Source organism: Bos indicus x Bos taurus, chromosome 7 (assembly GCF_003369695.1).
Source record: "Bos indicus x Bos taurus breed Angus x Brahman F1 hybrid chromosome 7, Bos_hybrid_MaternalHap_v2.0, whole genome shotgun sequence".
Classification (NCBI taxonomy): domain Eukaryota; kingdom Metazoa; phylum Chordata; class Mammalia; order Artiodactyla; family Bovidae; genus Bos; species Bos indicus x Bos taurus.
In genome coordinates, this window is record NC_040082.1 from 91,397,325 (window position 1) to 91,410,006 (window position 12,682).

The 12,682-nt window shown below is 52.7% G+C and overlaps 1 protein-coding gene across 3 annotated transcripts in view; it reads left to right on the forward strand.

The window, feature by feature from the left end:
* Positions 1 to 12,682, forward strand: part of UHRF1 (ubiquitin like with PHD and ring finger domains 1) — a 34,177-nt gene that overhangs the window by 18,084 nt on the left and 3,411 nt on the right. For all 3 annotated transcript variants that reach the window (XM_027547338.1, XM_027547336.1, XM_027547339.1), the window contains exons 6-16: positions 2,347 to 2,447; positions 2,665 to 2,851; positions 3,432 to 3,555; positions 3,648 to 3,755; positions 4,027 to 4,131; positions 4,945 to 5,051; positions 6,652 to 6,814; positions 6,904 to 7,041; positions 9,813 to 9,951; positions 10,039 to 10,184; positions 11,943 to 12,041. In XM_027547338.1, the coding sequence (XP_027403139.1) occupies positions 2,347 to 2,447; positions 2,665 to 2,851; positions 3,432 to 3,555; positions 3,648 to 3,755; positions 4,027 to 4,131; positions 4,945 to 5,051; positions 6,652 to 6,814; positions 6,904 to 7,041; positions 9,813 to 9,951; positions 10,039 to 10,184; positions 11,943 to 12,041 (1,417 nt within the window). The remainder of the gene's footprint in view (positions 1 to 2,346; positions 2,448 to 2,664; positions 2,852 to 3,431; positions 3,556 to 3,647; positions 3,756 to 4,026; positions 4,132 to 4,944; positions 5,052 to 6,651; positions 6,815 to 6,903; positions 7,042 to 9,812; positions 9,952 to 10,038; positions 10,185 to 11,942; positions 12,042 to 12,682) is intronic.

Consider the following 12,682-nt stretch of genomic DNA (forward strand, 5'->3'; position numbering starts at 1 on the left):
TTCCTGTGTCTCTTATTCTGTCCTTCCTATGGGTTATATAAGCATCTTTTAGGATTCTGTCTTGATTTATTGAAGGTCTTTTGGAATGTATTGCTTTGCATAGTTTTCTTAGTGGTTTCTCTGGATTCTGTCATATACGCCTGTGACATACCAGTATCTCTTGTACCACTTTGAGGGAAGTGTGGTGATCTTTCGTGCATTTACATTCCTTTACACTCACTGTCTTGAGTGTCAGACGGTGTCTTGGTTTCTGTCATCATGTATGACTTGGACAATGCATAAGGAACATAATCTACTGTACATACCCATGTTTCTGCCCTTTCTGTTGTCTGTCTTCCTTTTTCCTCCCAGAAGCCTTCCATTGTAATTTTCTATCTACTTGAACTTTCCTCCATTATTCTATAAAGGAGTATCAGCTAGCAACATTCTTTTAATTTTCCTTCATCTGAGAATGTACCCACCCGGTTAGATTGAAGTAATTCCCAAGCATTGAATCATTGTGTCTGTTAATACTTTTGAGTATATTTCTTTAAAATGACTCTTTTACAGAAACAGTTTTAATGCTATTATTACAACAGAAAACTTAATTTCTTAACATCTCTCCAGTCATTGTTCTGTTTGCCAGTTGGCTCACATTTAGAAAAAAATAATTTGTCTGTTTAAGCTCTAAGTAATGCCCACAGATTTCAGTTAAGTTGGTAGATCTGTTTCTTTTAAAAATATTTGTATTTACTTATTTCGTTGGCTGTGCCAGGCCACAGCTGTGGCACGTGAGCTCTTAGTTGCAGCACACGGGACCTTTAGTTGTGGCGTGTGGCATCTAGTTCCCTACCCGGCGATGGAGTCTTAGCCACTGGACCACCAGGGAAATCCGCAGTAGATCTTTCAGTCTGTTATCTTAGGGTTCCTGCTCTTTTGTTTTTCCCCTCCTTTTCCTTGTTTGTTGGGGAGGCTGGGTTGTTTGTCACATAAAATCTGCACAGTCTGGATTCCCCACCAGCATCCTCCTGGTGTCATTTCCTCCGTTCCTCTGTCCCCGCGTTCCCCGTGAACTGGTGGGTAGATCTGGACATGTGCCATCTAGTCTTGCAGTCATGAGTCACATGCTGCCAAGCGCTTGGAATGTGCCCAGGACACACTGAGATATGCTGTGAGTATAAAATATACCCTGGATTTCAAAAACTTAGTGCTGAAAAAGAGTGTAAACTAGCGATTGTTAATCATTCCTTAACATTCATTGCACGTTGAAATGGTATTTTGTATACATGGGGTTACATTTGTTGTTCATTTGCTAAGTCATGTCTGCCACTGCAGCATACCAGGCTCCTCTGTCCTTTGCTATCTCCTGGCGTTTGCTCAAACTCATGTCCATTGAGTCAGTGATGCTATCTAACCATCTCATCTTCTGCCCTCTTCTCCTTTTGCCTTTAGTCTTTCACAGCATCAGAGTCTTTCCCATTGAGTAGGGTCTTTGCATCAGGTGTTCAAAGTATTGGCACTTCAGCTTCAGCATCAGTCCTTCCAATGAATATTCAGGGTTGATTTCCTTTAGGATTGATTGGTTTGATCTCCTTGCAGTTCAAGGGACTCTCAAGAGTCTTCTCCAGCACAGTTCAAAAGCATCAGTTCTTCAGTGCTCAGCCTTCTTTGTGGTCCATCTCTCACATTTGTACATGACTACTGGAAAAACCATCGCTTTGACTAGATGGACCTCTGTCGGCAAAGTGATGTCTCTGCTTTTAAATACGATGTCTTGCTTTGTCATAGCTTTCCTTCCAAGGAGCACATTCAAACTGATGCCATCTACTTTTTACTATTTAAATGTGGTTCTCGGAAAGTGTGAAATTATACGCAACTCACGTTTGCTTTCCCTGGAAGGTTGTCGACGTAGTGGTGGGGTGATCTGATGGAAGCAGTCAGATGGTCTGATGGAAGCAGTGAGATGATCCCTGGGGTTGTTTTAACCTAGAGGAGTTTTTGTAATTTTTAAAAAATTTTCATATTTTGATCAGAACTTCTTTATAGTTTTTGCCTATTGAGCCTTGTTTAGTGGGCCTTGCCTCTTAGTGGGCCTCACCTGCCAAAGGTTAAAAATTATTCTCGAAAATGCATCACATACTGAAACTCTGGCTTATTTGTTTTCACCTCGTTCCTGATGTGGTAGGACTTGAATTTTCGAGGGTAGTAGCTAGGCGAGTTCATAGGGCCCCACGAAAACCTCTTCTACGATATAATTAGAATCAGAGCTGTTCATGGGCTCTGAGAACATGTCCAAGTGGCCGGGTCTTTTGGGGTCATCGGTGAGACTGGCCCGCTGGTCATCCTAACAGGCCTGTTCTCTTGTAGGGGTGATTCTCTCAATGACTGTCGGATTGTCTTCGTGGATGAAGTTTTCAAGATCGAGCGTCCGGGCGAGGGGAACCCCATGGTGGAAAACCCGATGAGAAGTGAGTTCTGATCCAGCCCCTCTGTGCTGGGTTGAGGGTTGGTGCAGGGGTGGGGGTCATGCCTGAGCTGACACCCCACCCCATCCCACCTCCAGGGAAGAGCAGGCCCTCCTGCAAACACTGTAAAGCCCCTCCGTGCTGTGTGTGTGGTGGGGTGTAGGGTGGGAGGGTGGGGCGCTGCCAGAGCTGATCCCATCCCCCGCTTCCCGGGGTGCAGGGAAGAGCGGGCCCTCCTGCAAGCACTGTAAGGACGATGAGCGGAAGCTGTGCCGCATGTGCGCCTGCCACGTGTGCGGGGGCAAGCAGGACCCTGACAAGCAGCTGATGTGCGACGAGTGCGACATGGCCTTCCACATCTACTGCCTGCGCCCACCGCTCAGCAGCGTGCCCCCTGAGGAGGAGTGGTGAGTGCCCCCGGGTGGCCGAGGCGATGGAGATGTGGGGTCCTTCCCATGTGGCCCGGCCCTGGCTCACTGTGGGGAGGGAGGCACTGTGGGCCAGAGGCGGGAGCGGGCGTCTGAGGCCTGGAGTGGGAGAGTTGTGATGCGCAGCTCTGGTGTGAGAGCCTGGGAGTGCTAACAGAGATGGCTGTTGTTTGCCCCGCCCCTGCCCTCCTGGTGGAGACAGGGAACTGAGTCCTTGGCAGTGAGTAGGTGCCGTTGAACCGCCCTTCATGTTGGCTGCATGGGGGCTGGTCTTGGCTTCACCGTGGGGGGCGCTGCTGTTCCCAGTGGGAGGGGTCAGTGTCTGCTGCCCACCAAGGGGGCCACTCGCCCCATATGGCCACCAAGCTCTTCCCATGTGGCCACTGAGCTCTTCCGATGTGGCCCATGGGACCAAGGGAATGGATTTCTTATGTTGAGTTCGTGAATTTAAGTTGAAGCCGTTCCCCGCCTCCCCACTTCTGTGCAGTCTTGGCTATGCAGGAAGGTAGGGGGCTGGGCATGCGGCCTTGGGCAGGGGGTGACATCCCTATGGTCACAGGTACTGCCCTGACTGCCGGATCGACTCCAGTGAGGTGGTACAGGCGGGTGAGAAGCTGAAGGAGAGTAAGAAGAAGGCGAAGATGGCGTCGGCCACATCGTCCTCGCAGCGGGACTGGGGCAAGGTGAGGGGGCCCTGGGCTCCTGGAGGGCCCTGCTGCCCTCCGCCCTCCTGTGGCCACTCACGCTGCTCTCCCCTCTGTTTCGCAATGGACAGGGCATGGCGTGCGTGGGCCGCACCAAGGAGTGCACCATTGTGCCGTCCAATCACTTTGGCCCCATCCCGGGCATTCCTGTGGGCACCATGTGGAGGTTCCGAGTCCAGGTATGTGCGGATGTCAGGGTCTGCGGCTCAGCCAGTGGACGCTGGCCTTCCAGCAGCCCCTCTGCCAGGGAGGCTAGGCTGGGATTCACACCAGGTCCTTCCCTGGTGTGGCTTGGACTCTGGCCTTCAGGGGCTGAGGGTTCTTTTAACAGGACTGATGCGTTTGGATAGAAGGGTCAGACTGTGGCTCTGAAGGCGGGAGTGAGGGCATTTGAGCTTATCTGTAGTGTCTGGTCCACGGGGTGCCACTTACCTCTCCGTGGGTTCACAGGTCAGCGAGTCGGGGGTCCATCGACCTCACGTGGCGGGTATCCATGGCCGGAGCAATCACGGGGCCTACTCCTTGGTCCTGGCTGGAGGGTATGAGGACGATGTGGTGAGTGTGGGGAGCTGGTTTCATTTGTGTGTAACTATGGCAAATACCCGTTAACAGAAAACTTAACCATCGTAACTGTTTTTAAGTGCACCACTCAGTGGCATTAAGCATAATGACGCTGTCATGCGACTATCACTACCATCCATCCACAGACACTTTCCATCTTTTGAAACTAAGACTCGGTCTCCACTAAACACTCGAGTCCCCATCCCCTCCCCCAGCTTCAGACCTCTACCATGTGCTTTCTTTGTCTGTGGATCTGCCATGTAAGTAGAATCATATATTTATCCTTCTGTGTCTGGCTTATCTCCCTGAGCATCTTGTCCTTACGAGTTCATCCGCACTGTAACAGGTATCAGTGTTTCCTTCCTTTTTTTAAGACTGGGTAATATTCTGACATGTGGCTGGACCACGTTTTGTTTATCCAGTCGCTCATCCGTGGATGCCTGGGATGTCTCCACATTCTAGCCACTGTGAATAATGCTGCTATGAACCTGGGTCTGCACAGATCTCTTCATGTCCCTGTTTTCAGTTCTTTTGGGTATAAACTCAGAAACGGGATTGCTAGCCTTTGGTGACTCTGTTTTTAATTTGTGAGGAACGTCCGTACCGTTTTCCATAGCGGCCATGCCAGTCTCCATCCTTACCAGCCACACACAGGGTTTCAGTCTCTCCACGTCCTCACCAGCTCTTGGTGTTATCTGTTTCTTTGGTCGCTGGTTCTGACGTCATGAGGATGCCTGGCTTCGTTTTGAGGGTGTCTCTCCTTTCCCATGCATGCAGGATTTAGCCTGCCCTCTGTGTCGTTTTCAGGACCATGGGAACTCGTTCACGTACACAGGTAGTGGCGGACGAGACCTTTCCGGAAACAAGCGGACTGCGGAACAGTCTTGTGATCAGAAACTCACCAACACCAACAGGTTTGTGGAGCAGAGTGTTACTGCTTCTCAAGCGCACGTCTGCCTTGTCCTCGGCTGGCTATACAGGGGAGGGGCTGTGTTCTGTTTTGGAGGCATTCATGCAGGAAGTTAGATCCCCATTAAGAGTGTGGTGGTGGGATCTTCCTATCAGTCTGGTGTTAAGACACTGCCCTCCCACTGCAGTGCACTCGAGTTTCATCCCTGGTCGGGGAACTAAGATCCCACATGCCACATATCATGGCCAGAAACCAATGTGGTGGTACATAGGGTCCATCTCTTCCCTGCTCTGTCCACTTGTCAGTCAGTCAGTCACAGTGAAGCAAACTTTGCCACAGAAGGCCAGATAATAGACATATTTGGCTCTGCATGCTGCACAGTCTCTGTGGCAGCCACTTAACTCTGCTCTTATAGCACATAAGCAGCCACAGAGCCCACGGAAGAGGGTATGCATGGCTCTGTTCCAATAAAAGTTTATTTGCAACACCAATAGGTGGGCAGGAGTTTCCTGAGCCCTGATTACAGGATGGGATAAAGCATAAACATAGAGCACAAAGGAAAAGATAGAGATCTGATGACCTTTAAATATTATAAACACACAAAAGCCATAAGTGTGCAGAAAAGGCAGGTGAGGGTTGTGGCAGAAAAGCAGGAGAGGGTTGTGCGATTGAGCCTAGAAGACTCAGGAGGTATCCACATCCTCAGACAATTGGGTAAGAGTAAACCCATCAAAAGGGGAAAAGTCTGCCATAAACAGGATACCTGATGGTTATGCATTTCTATATAAAGAGCTGTTGCAAATCAATAAGAAAAACTAGCAGAATAAAGCAAAGGATATGCAAATCATTCCACAATGTAATGAGATCCCCAGTGACCATGAAAATTGATTCATCTTTAGTGAGCAAAGAAATACACGTTGAAGCAATGATGAGTTCCTATTTATTTATCCTGTAAAGCTGCCCAGATTCTCCAGTGTTGAGAAAGGCCAACGCATAGGCTAGCAACGCAAATGTTAGTAGAAATTTGTTAGTAGAAATGTTAGTAGAAATTTGTTAGTAGAAATCTAAATTGATATTTCTTGCTTTCCAGAAAACTCTTTGCCTAAATATCTTTTTTTAAGAAAGGAGGGCAGCTGAGCTGACCTCTCACCCCCCTGCTCCCAGGCCTCTGTGCCCTCCATTGGGACATGCCTGTTGGCCTGGCCCACATTTGTGGTTTTTTTTTTTTTTTTTCCAGTTTGGCTGTGCTGGGTCTTTAGTTGTGGCATGGGAAATGTGTGTTTTATTGTCTGTTTGTTTTTAATTTGAGGCATGTGAACTGTTAGTTACGGCATGTGGGATCTAGTTCCCTGAATAGTTCAGTGAGAGTTTGGAGTCCTAACCACTGTACCACCAAGAAAGTCCCTCAGTTTCCCTTTCCTTACAAGGTCATTGGATTCAGGGCCTACCCTAGTCCCTTCTGACCTCTGCCAAACTTGACTCCATCCACAAGCACCCTCTTTCAAAAGAAGATTACGCATTCATGTGACTGGGGGCTTGGGACGTGATCAGCCCCCTCTCTCAGGGGGACACTGTCCAGAGCACGGGCCCGCCTTGCTCCGCAGGGCTCTGGCTCTCAACTGCTTTGCCCCCATCAACGACCTCAAAGGGGCCGAGGCCAAGGACTGGCGGTCAGGGAAGCCAGTCCGCGTGGTGCGGAACGTCAAGGGCCGCAAGCACAGCAAGTATGCGCCCATCGAGGGCAACCGGTACGACGGCATCTATAAGGTGAGCGGGGCCCCTGTGGCTGCACCTGCCTGTCCCCCCCTCCCATGCTAGCATGATCTCCTCTGACCCCCGCTCCACTCCCTCCATAGGTTGTCAGGTACTGGCCCGAGAAGGGCAAGTCCGGCTTCCTGGTGTGGCGCTTCCTCCTACGTCGAGATGACGTGGAGCCGGGACCCTGGACCAAGGAGGGCAAGGACCGGATCAAGAAGCTGGGGCTGACCATGCAGGTGCGTCCAGGCCAGCACTCGCGGCCAGACCAGAGCCAGCCGGGGGCCTGGGCAGGGAGCATCTGGCCAGCAGGGCCACGCTCTCCAGGGTTTCTCTCATCCTGAATGATTTCCATGTTGTGAACAGGTGCTATCTCCCTGGCTCTCCCCTCCTTGTCCTTCAACCAGAGGATGTTGAGGGGGTGGTGGCTCAGGTGTGCATGCGGTTTTGCCTTTTTTTTTTAATAATGTTTTTAACGATTTATTTATTTATTATCTTTTGCCTGTGCTGGGTCTTCGTTGCTGCACTCAGGCTTTCTCTAGTTGCAGCAAGTGGGGGCTACTCTTCTCTCTGATGCCTGGGCTTCTCACTGCAGTGGCTTCTCTTGTTGCGGAGCATGGGCTTTAGGGCGTGCGGACTTCAGTAGTTGCTGCTCCCAGAGTCTAGAGCACAGGCTCAATAGCTGTCGTGCATGGACTATTGCTCTGCAGCACATGGGATCTTCCTGGACCAGGGATTAAACTAGTGTCCCCTGTGCTGGCACCTGGATCCTTAACCACTGGACCAGCAGGGAAGCCCCAAGGCTTTGCTTTTGCGGTTAGAACTGAGAGCTGGGCTTCCTTATTGGTGCTGTGTTAGAGGCGCTTATCCGAAATCAATCTGGAGTCTGATCTCTTCCCTTGGCCAGTCCCCTATCCCCTCTCTTCTCCTCTCCTCTTCCATCTCTCTCTCTCTCTCTCTTTATTTTTTTGACTGCACCACGTGGCATGTGGGATCACCCTGCAGTGGAAGCAGAGTCCTAACCACCGGCCCGCCAGGGAAGTCCCCATCTCTCTTCTTCCTCTCTGTCTGTCACCCCTTCCTAACCCCAAAGCTGACAAACCAACACAATTGGTCTAAATATATTAATATTAATAGGGAGTGCATGTGTGCCAAGTCACTGTAGTCGTGCCCGACTCTGCGACCCCATGGACTGTGGCCCCCGAGGCTCCTCTGTCCATGGGATTCTCCAGGCAAGAATACTGGAGTGCGTTGCCATGCCCTCCTCCAGGGGATCTTCCAACCCAGAGTCGAACCCAGGTCTCTTATGTCTCCTGTGTTGGCAGGTGGGTTCTTAACCACCAGCACCACCTGGGAAGCCCTAATAGATGGAGAGAAGTCTAAATGTAAAGATAAGGTGGATTGCTCCCCTGGACCAATTGCTCACCTCTATGGCTGCAGAATCTTCCTTTCCCAAGAGTTTACCCAGCGCCTGGGGAACACTGCCTTTTTGCACTATAATTACGGTGTTTTCTGTTCCTCACGGTGAGCGGCTTTACAGCTGATATGTTGTGGTGGGGCTATTTCAGGAATCTTAATTGCTGTTGAGAGTCTGATAGCGCCTGCCCCCTGGGGGAGCCACAGAGAGTTGTCTTTTGAAGCAGTGTTTATACCACAGGGAATTCAGAAGCTGAGAAACTGAGGAGGCAGACAGCCGAGGGTCAGGAACTGTTTAGTGGGAGGAAGATTTTTATTTAGGACTCAAGTCTTCACTATACATTCACGTTGTTGGAAAAGCTTGAGGGTTTGTTGATGGAATATTGGAGAATTGGACGTGATTGTAGGTGCCTTGCTGTTGCTAAGTCGCTTCAGTCGTGTCCGACTCTGTGCGACCCCATAGACGGCAGCCCACCAGGCTCCCCCATCCCTGGGATTCTCCAGGCAAGAACACTGGAGTGGGTTGCCATTTCCTTCTCCAATGCATGACAGTGAAAAGTGAAAGTGAAGTTGCTCAGTCGTGTCCGACTCCTAGCGACCCCATGGACTGCAGCCTACCAGGCTCCTCCATCCATGGGATTTTTCCAGGCAAGAGTACTGGAGTGGGGTGCCATTGCCTTCTCCCATAGGTGTCTTAGAGATGGGGTTTCTAGGGGCTTCCCTGGCGATCCAGAGGTTATGACTCTGAGCTTCCACTGCAAGGGGTGTGGGTTCAATCCTTGGTCAGGGAATGTAGATCCCACATGCCTCTCAGGCCAAACTGAAACAAAAAAGAAGTGGGGTTCTAATAAAGCCTTCTGGGGCTTGGAGGAACGCAAGACCCATCAGAATAGGGTCCTGGAGCTAAGGCCTGGGGCTGGTGGTTAGTAAATGAGATCATCTTGGGGGACAGCCATGCCCATCATCCCCACAGGGGTTGGGCTGGCTCTTGGCAGCATAGAGCCTGAAATTCTTACTGCCTGGCTGGAAAAAGTTTGCCTACTGCTTCTGTTAGAAATGGAAAACTGTTAAGACCGTCTTGCGGGGAGTTCCCTGGCAGTCCAGTGGTTAACATTCCGAGCTCTCACTGCCGAGGGCCCTAGTTTAATCCCTGGTCTGGGAACTACGATCCCACAAGCCTCGGGGTATGTGGCAAAATAAATAAATTAATAAAGGCTATCTTGGGAATTCCCCAGCAATTCAGTTGTTAGGACTCAGGGCTTTCGCTGCTGAGGCCTTGGGTTCAGTCCGTGGTTGGGAAACTTAAGATCCCCCATGCTGTGTGGGATCACAGCCTAAACAACAGCAGCAGCAACACAAGACTGTCTCTTTTGCTGCCTCCAATGTGCGGGATCTCACTCTGCCCCCTCCCCCGCCACCCCCACCCCGAGGCGCAGGCTGTGTGTGTATGTGTTTGCCGCCGTGAGTCTCTGTGCTCAGTCACTGCTCCAGAGTCGGGTCATGGAAACCTCTGGGTTGAGGCTGAGTGAGCACGGAGTCTGTCTCTGGGTCCGAACCGGGTAGGGGTGACCGGCCTGTCTTCTCCCACTTGCAGTATCCCGAGGGCTACCTGGAGGCCCTGGCCAGAAAGGAGAAGGAGAACAGCAAGCAGGCAGCCCTGGACAAGGAGGAGGAGGATGGGGAGGAGGGCTTCACATCCCCCAGGAAGGGCAAGCGGAAGAGCAAGTCGGCCGGTGGGTGTCTCTGCAGCCACCCTCGCACCCAGGGGCGGGGGCACCCCTCCACTCTCCATCCTCAACCCGCCCCCCGCTCTGCTCCAGGAGGTGATGGGTCCTCGAGAGGGACGCCCAAGAAGACCAAGGTGGAGCCCTACAGCCTCACCACTCAGCAGAGCAGCCTTATCAAGGAGGACAAGAGCAACATGAAGCTGTGGACCGAGATCCTGAAGTCGCTTAAGGACGGGCCGGTGAGCTCTCCCGCCTGGCCGGGGCCTCTCCTCTTCACTGTCATAAGATGGAGGTGACGTGAAATTGGCCATCTTCACTCTTGAAACTGCGCAGCTCAGTGGCATTGAGCACATTCACATTGGGGTGTAACTGTTGCCACCATCATCTCCAGAACTTTCTCATCTCCCTAAAGCGAAACTGTCCCTGTGAAACGCTGACTCCCCATCCTCTCCCCCAGCCCCTGGCCACACCATCTACTTCTTGTCTGTGCATCTGACTCCTCCAGGGACCTCCTGTGATTGGGATCGGACAATGTGTGTCCTTCTGGGTCTGGCTTCTCTCTCTGAGCATCACGTTCTCAAGGTCCATCCATGTGGAACCTCCTTCCTTTCTAAGGCTGAGTAACATTCCACCACATGAATGGAATTTGCTTCCCCGTTGTCTCTCATTGGACACTTAGGGTGCTTCCGGCTTTGGCTGCTGTGAACATGGGTGGGCAGGTGACTCTTGGACCCTGCCTTCGGCTCTGTTGGGTATAAACCTAGAAGTGGGATTGCTGGATCCTAGGGTCGTTCTGTTTTCACATTTCCCAGAAACCGCCAAACCAGGACTATTTTTTTCTTTTTTGGTCCTCCTGCCTTAGTGGGTAGAGTGACATTGATGGGTCACTGCAGGCAAGTATCTTCACCTTGGCGTCCTCTGTCCTTGCCTGGTGGGGACCACTTCTCCTTGGCTCATGGTCAGGATCAAACCCAAACCCTCCTGAGCCCTGGGCCAGCTGCCTGTTACTGCTGACATCCTCTGCTTCTGGTCTCTTCCTCCCTGTCATCCTGTCTCACAGCCTTCTCTCTCATGGGTTTCTCTGCCCAGAGTACCTTCCGCCACAGCCTTCCTGGCTCAGCCTCTCTCCTGTGTGAAATCACTGTGGCTGCCCTAACAAATGAGCCTTTAGGGGTAAAACCCAGGCCTGGGCAAGTCTGGTCCCTCTGGAGGCTCCTGGGGAGTTTTGACTCCTGACTCTTCAGCTTCTAGAGGCGCTGCATCCCTGGTTCACGGCCCCTCCCTCCATCCTCAAGCCAGCAGCTCAGCATCTCCTGTCTCTCTGCCTTTGACCCTCCCCTTTGTTCTTATAAGGACCCTGTGATGACACTGGGCCTCCTGGGAATCCGGGGTCATCCCCATCTCAGGGGCCTTAACTTAATCCCTCTTGCCAAGTCCCCTCTGCTGTGTGTGGTGGGTGACAGGTCCTCAGGTCCCAGGATTCAGACGTGAGGTCTCAGGAGGCCTGAGGCTCAGTCCTTCAGGTTTCTCTGTTGGCAGGCCAGCTTCTCCGTGGAGGGCTCTTGGTGCCCCCGCTCTGTCCTTCCGGGGCAGCCCCTCCTTGCTCCCTGCTGTTTCTGTCTTCACCACCTTCCCCGCTGGGCCCCAGGCTCCAAGAAAGCAGGTGTTTCTCCATTTTGGCCCCTGCTGGACCTGGGTGCCTGGGCGACGGGCAGGTGGCGCTGTGTGTCGCAGGACTGGGCTCTGCACCGAGACAGGCGCTGCCGGAGTGTGGTCTTGGCCTTGAGCCTACATGCGCTCTGCCCGGCTCCAGGCCCCCATCTTCTGGTCCTCAGACAGGGTCACAACGACTCCTGTCCTCCTAGGGCAGGGGCAGGAAGATGAGATTCAGGACCCCAGGGCGAGGGCTGAGCAGGGCATCTGGAGACCTGTCGTGCTCCTTCATTCTGGGGAACCGAGCCTTTGCCGGACTCACACACCTGCTCTCCCGCTTTCAGAAATTTCTGAGCAAAGTGGAGGAGACGTTCCAGTGCATTTGCTGCCAGGAGCTGGTGTTCCGCCCGATCACGACCGTGTGCCAGCACAACGTGTGCAAGGTGAGGGGCGGCCGTGGGGGCTGGTGGGAGGCCCCGAAGGGCGCTCTGACCCCTGCCGGCACCCTGGGGTTGCTGGCTTCACTCGGACCGCCTGCCCCTTGCCCTTCCGGCACCTCAGGGTGTTTCCCGGGCTGCCTGGGTTACAGTTGCTGTCCCCTCCCCCACCAGCCTTCATCACAGGTGCCCATTGCCCTGCCACCACCCTGCGCCTCCAGCCACGCTGGCCCTCTGCTGGGCCCTCAGCAGGCCGGTGCGTGCCTACCTTCGTGGGGGTCACACACAGGTCTTCTCCAGCATCTTCCCGTCTCGGGGTCCAGGGTGGGAGAGGATGGGCTGCTGTCCTGCTCCTGCCATCTGGTCACACTAAATGATTTAAGTGGGCCTCAGGCAGGGCTAGAGAGGCGTGAGGCACTTATCACCTAGAGGAGCCAGGAGGAAGGCGTCCTGGAGGATGAGGTGGCACTAACCTGCCCCCTGAGAGGGGCCTCGGGGCAGCATCCCGGCACTTGGGAGTAGCTAGGGCCTGTCCCCACAATGAGGGCTGGTGAGTGGGGCTGGAGCCTCCAGCCAGCAGTCAGTTCTAGGAGGGAAGCGGTCTCCAGTCTGAAGCTTTTGAAGGAGAGGTTGGGAGAGGCAGAGAT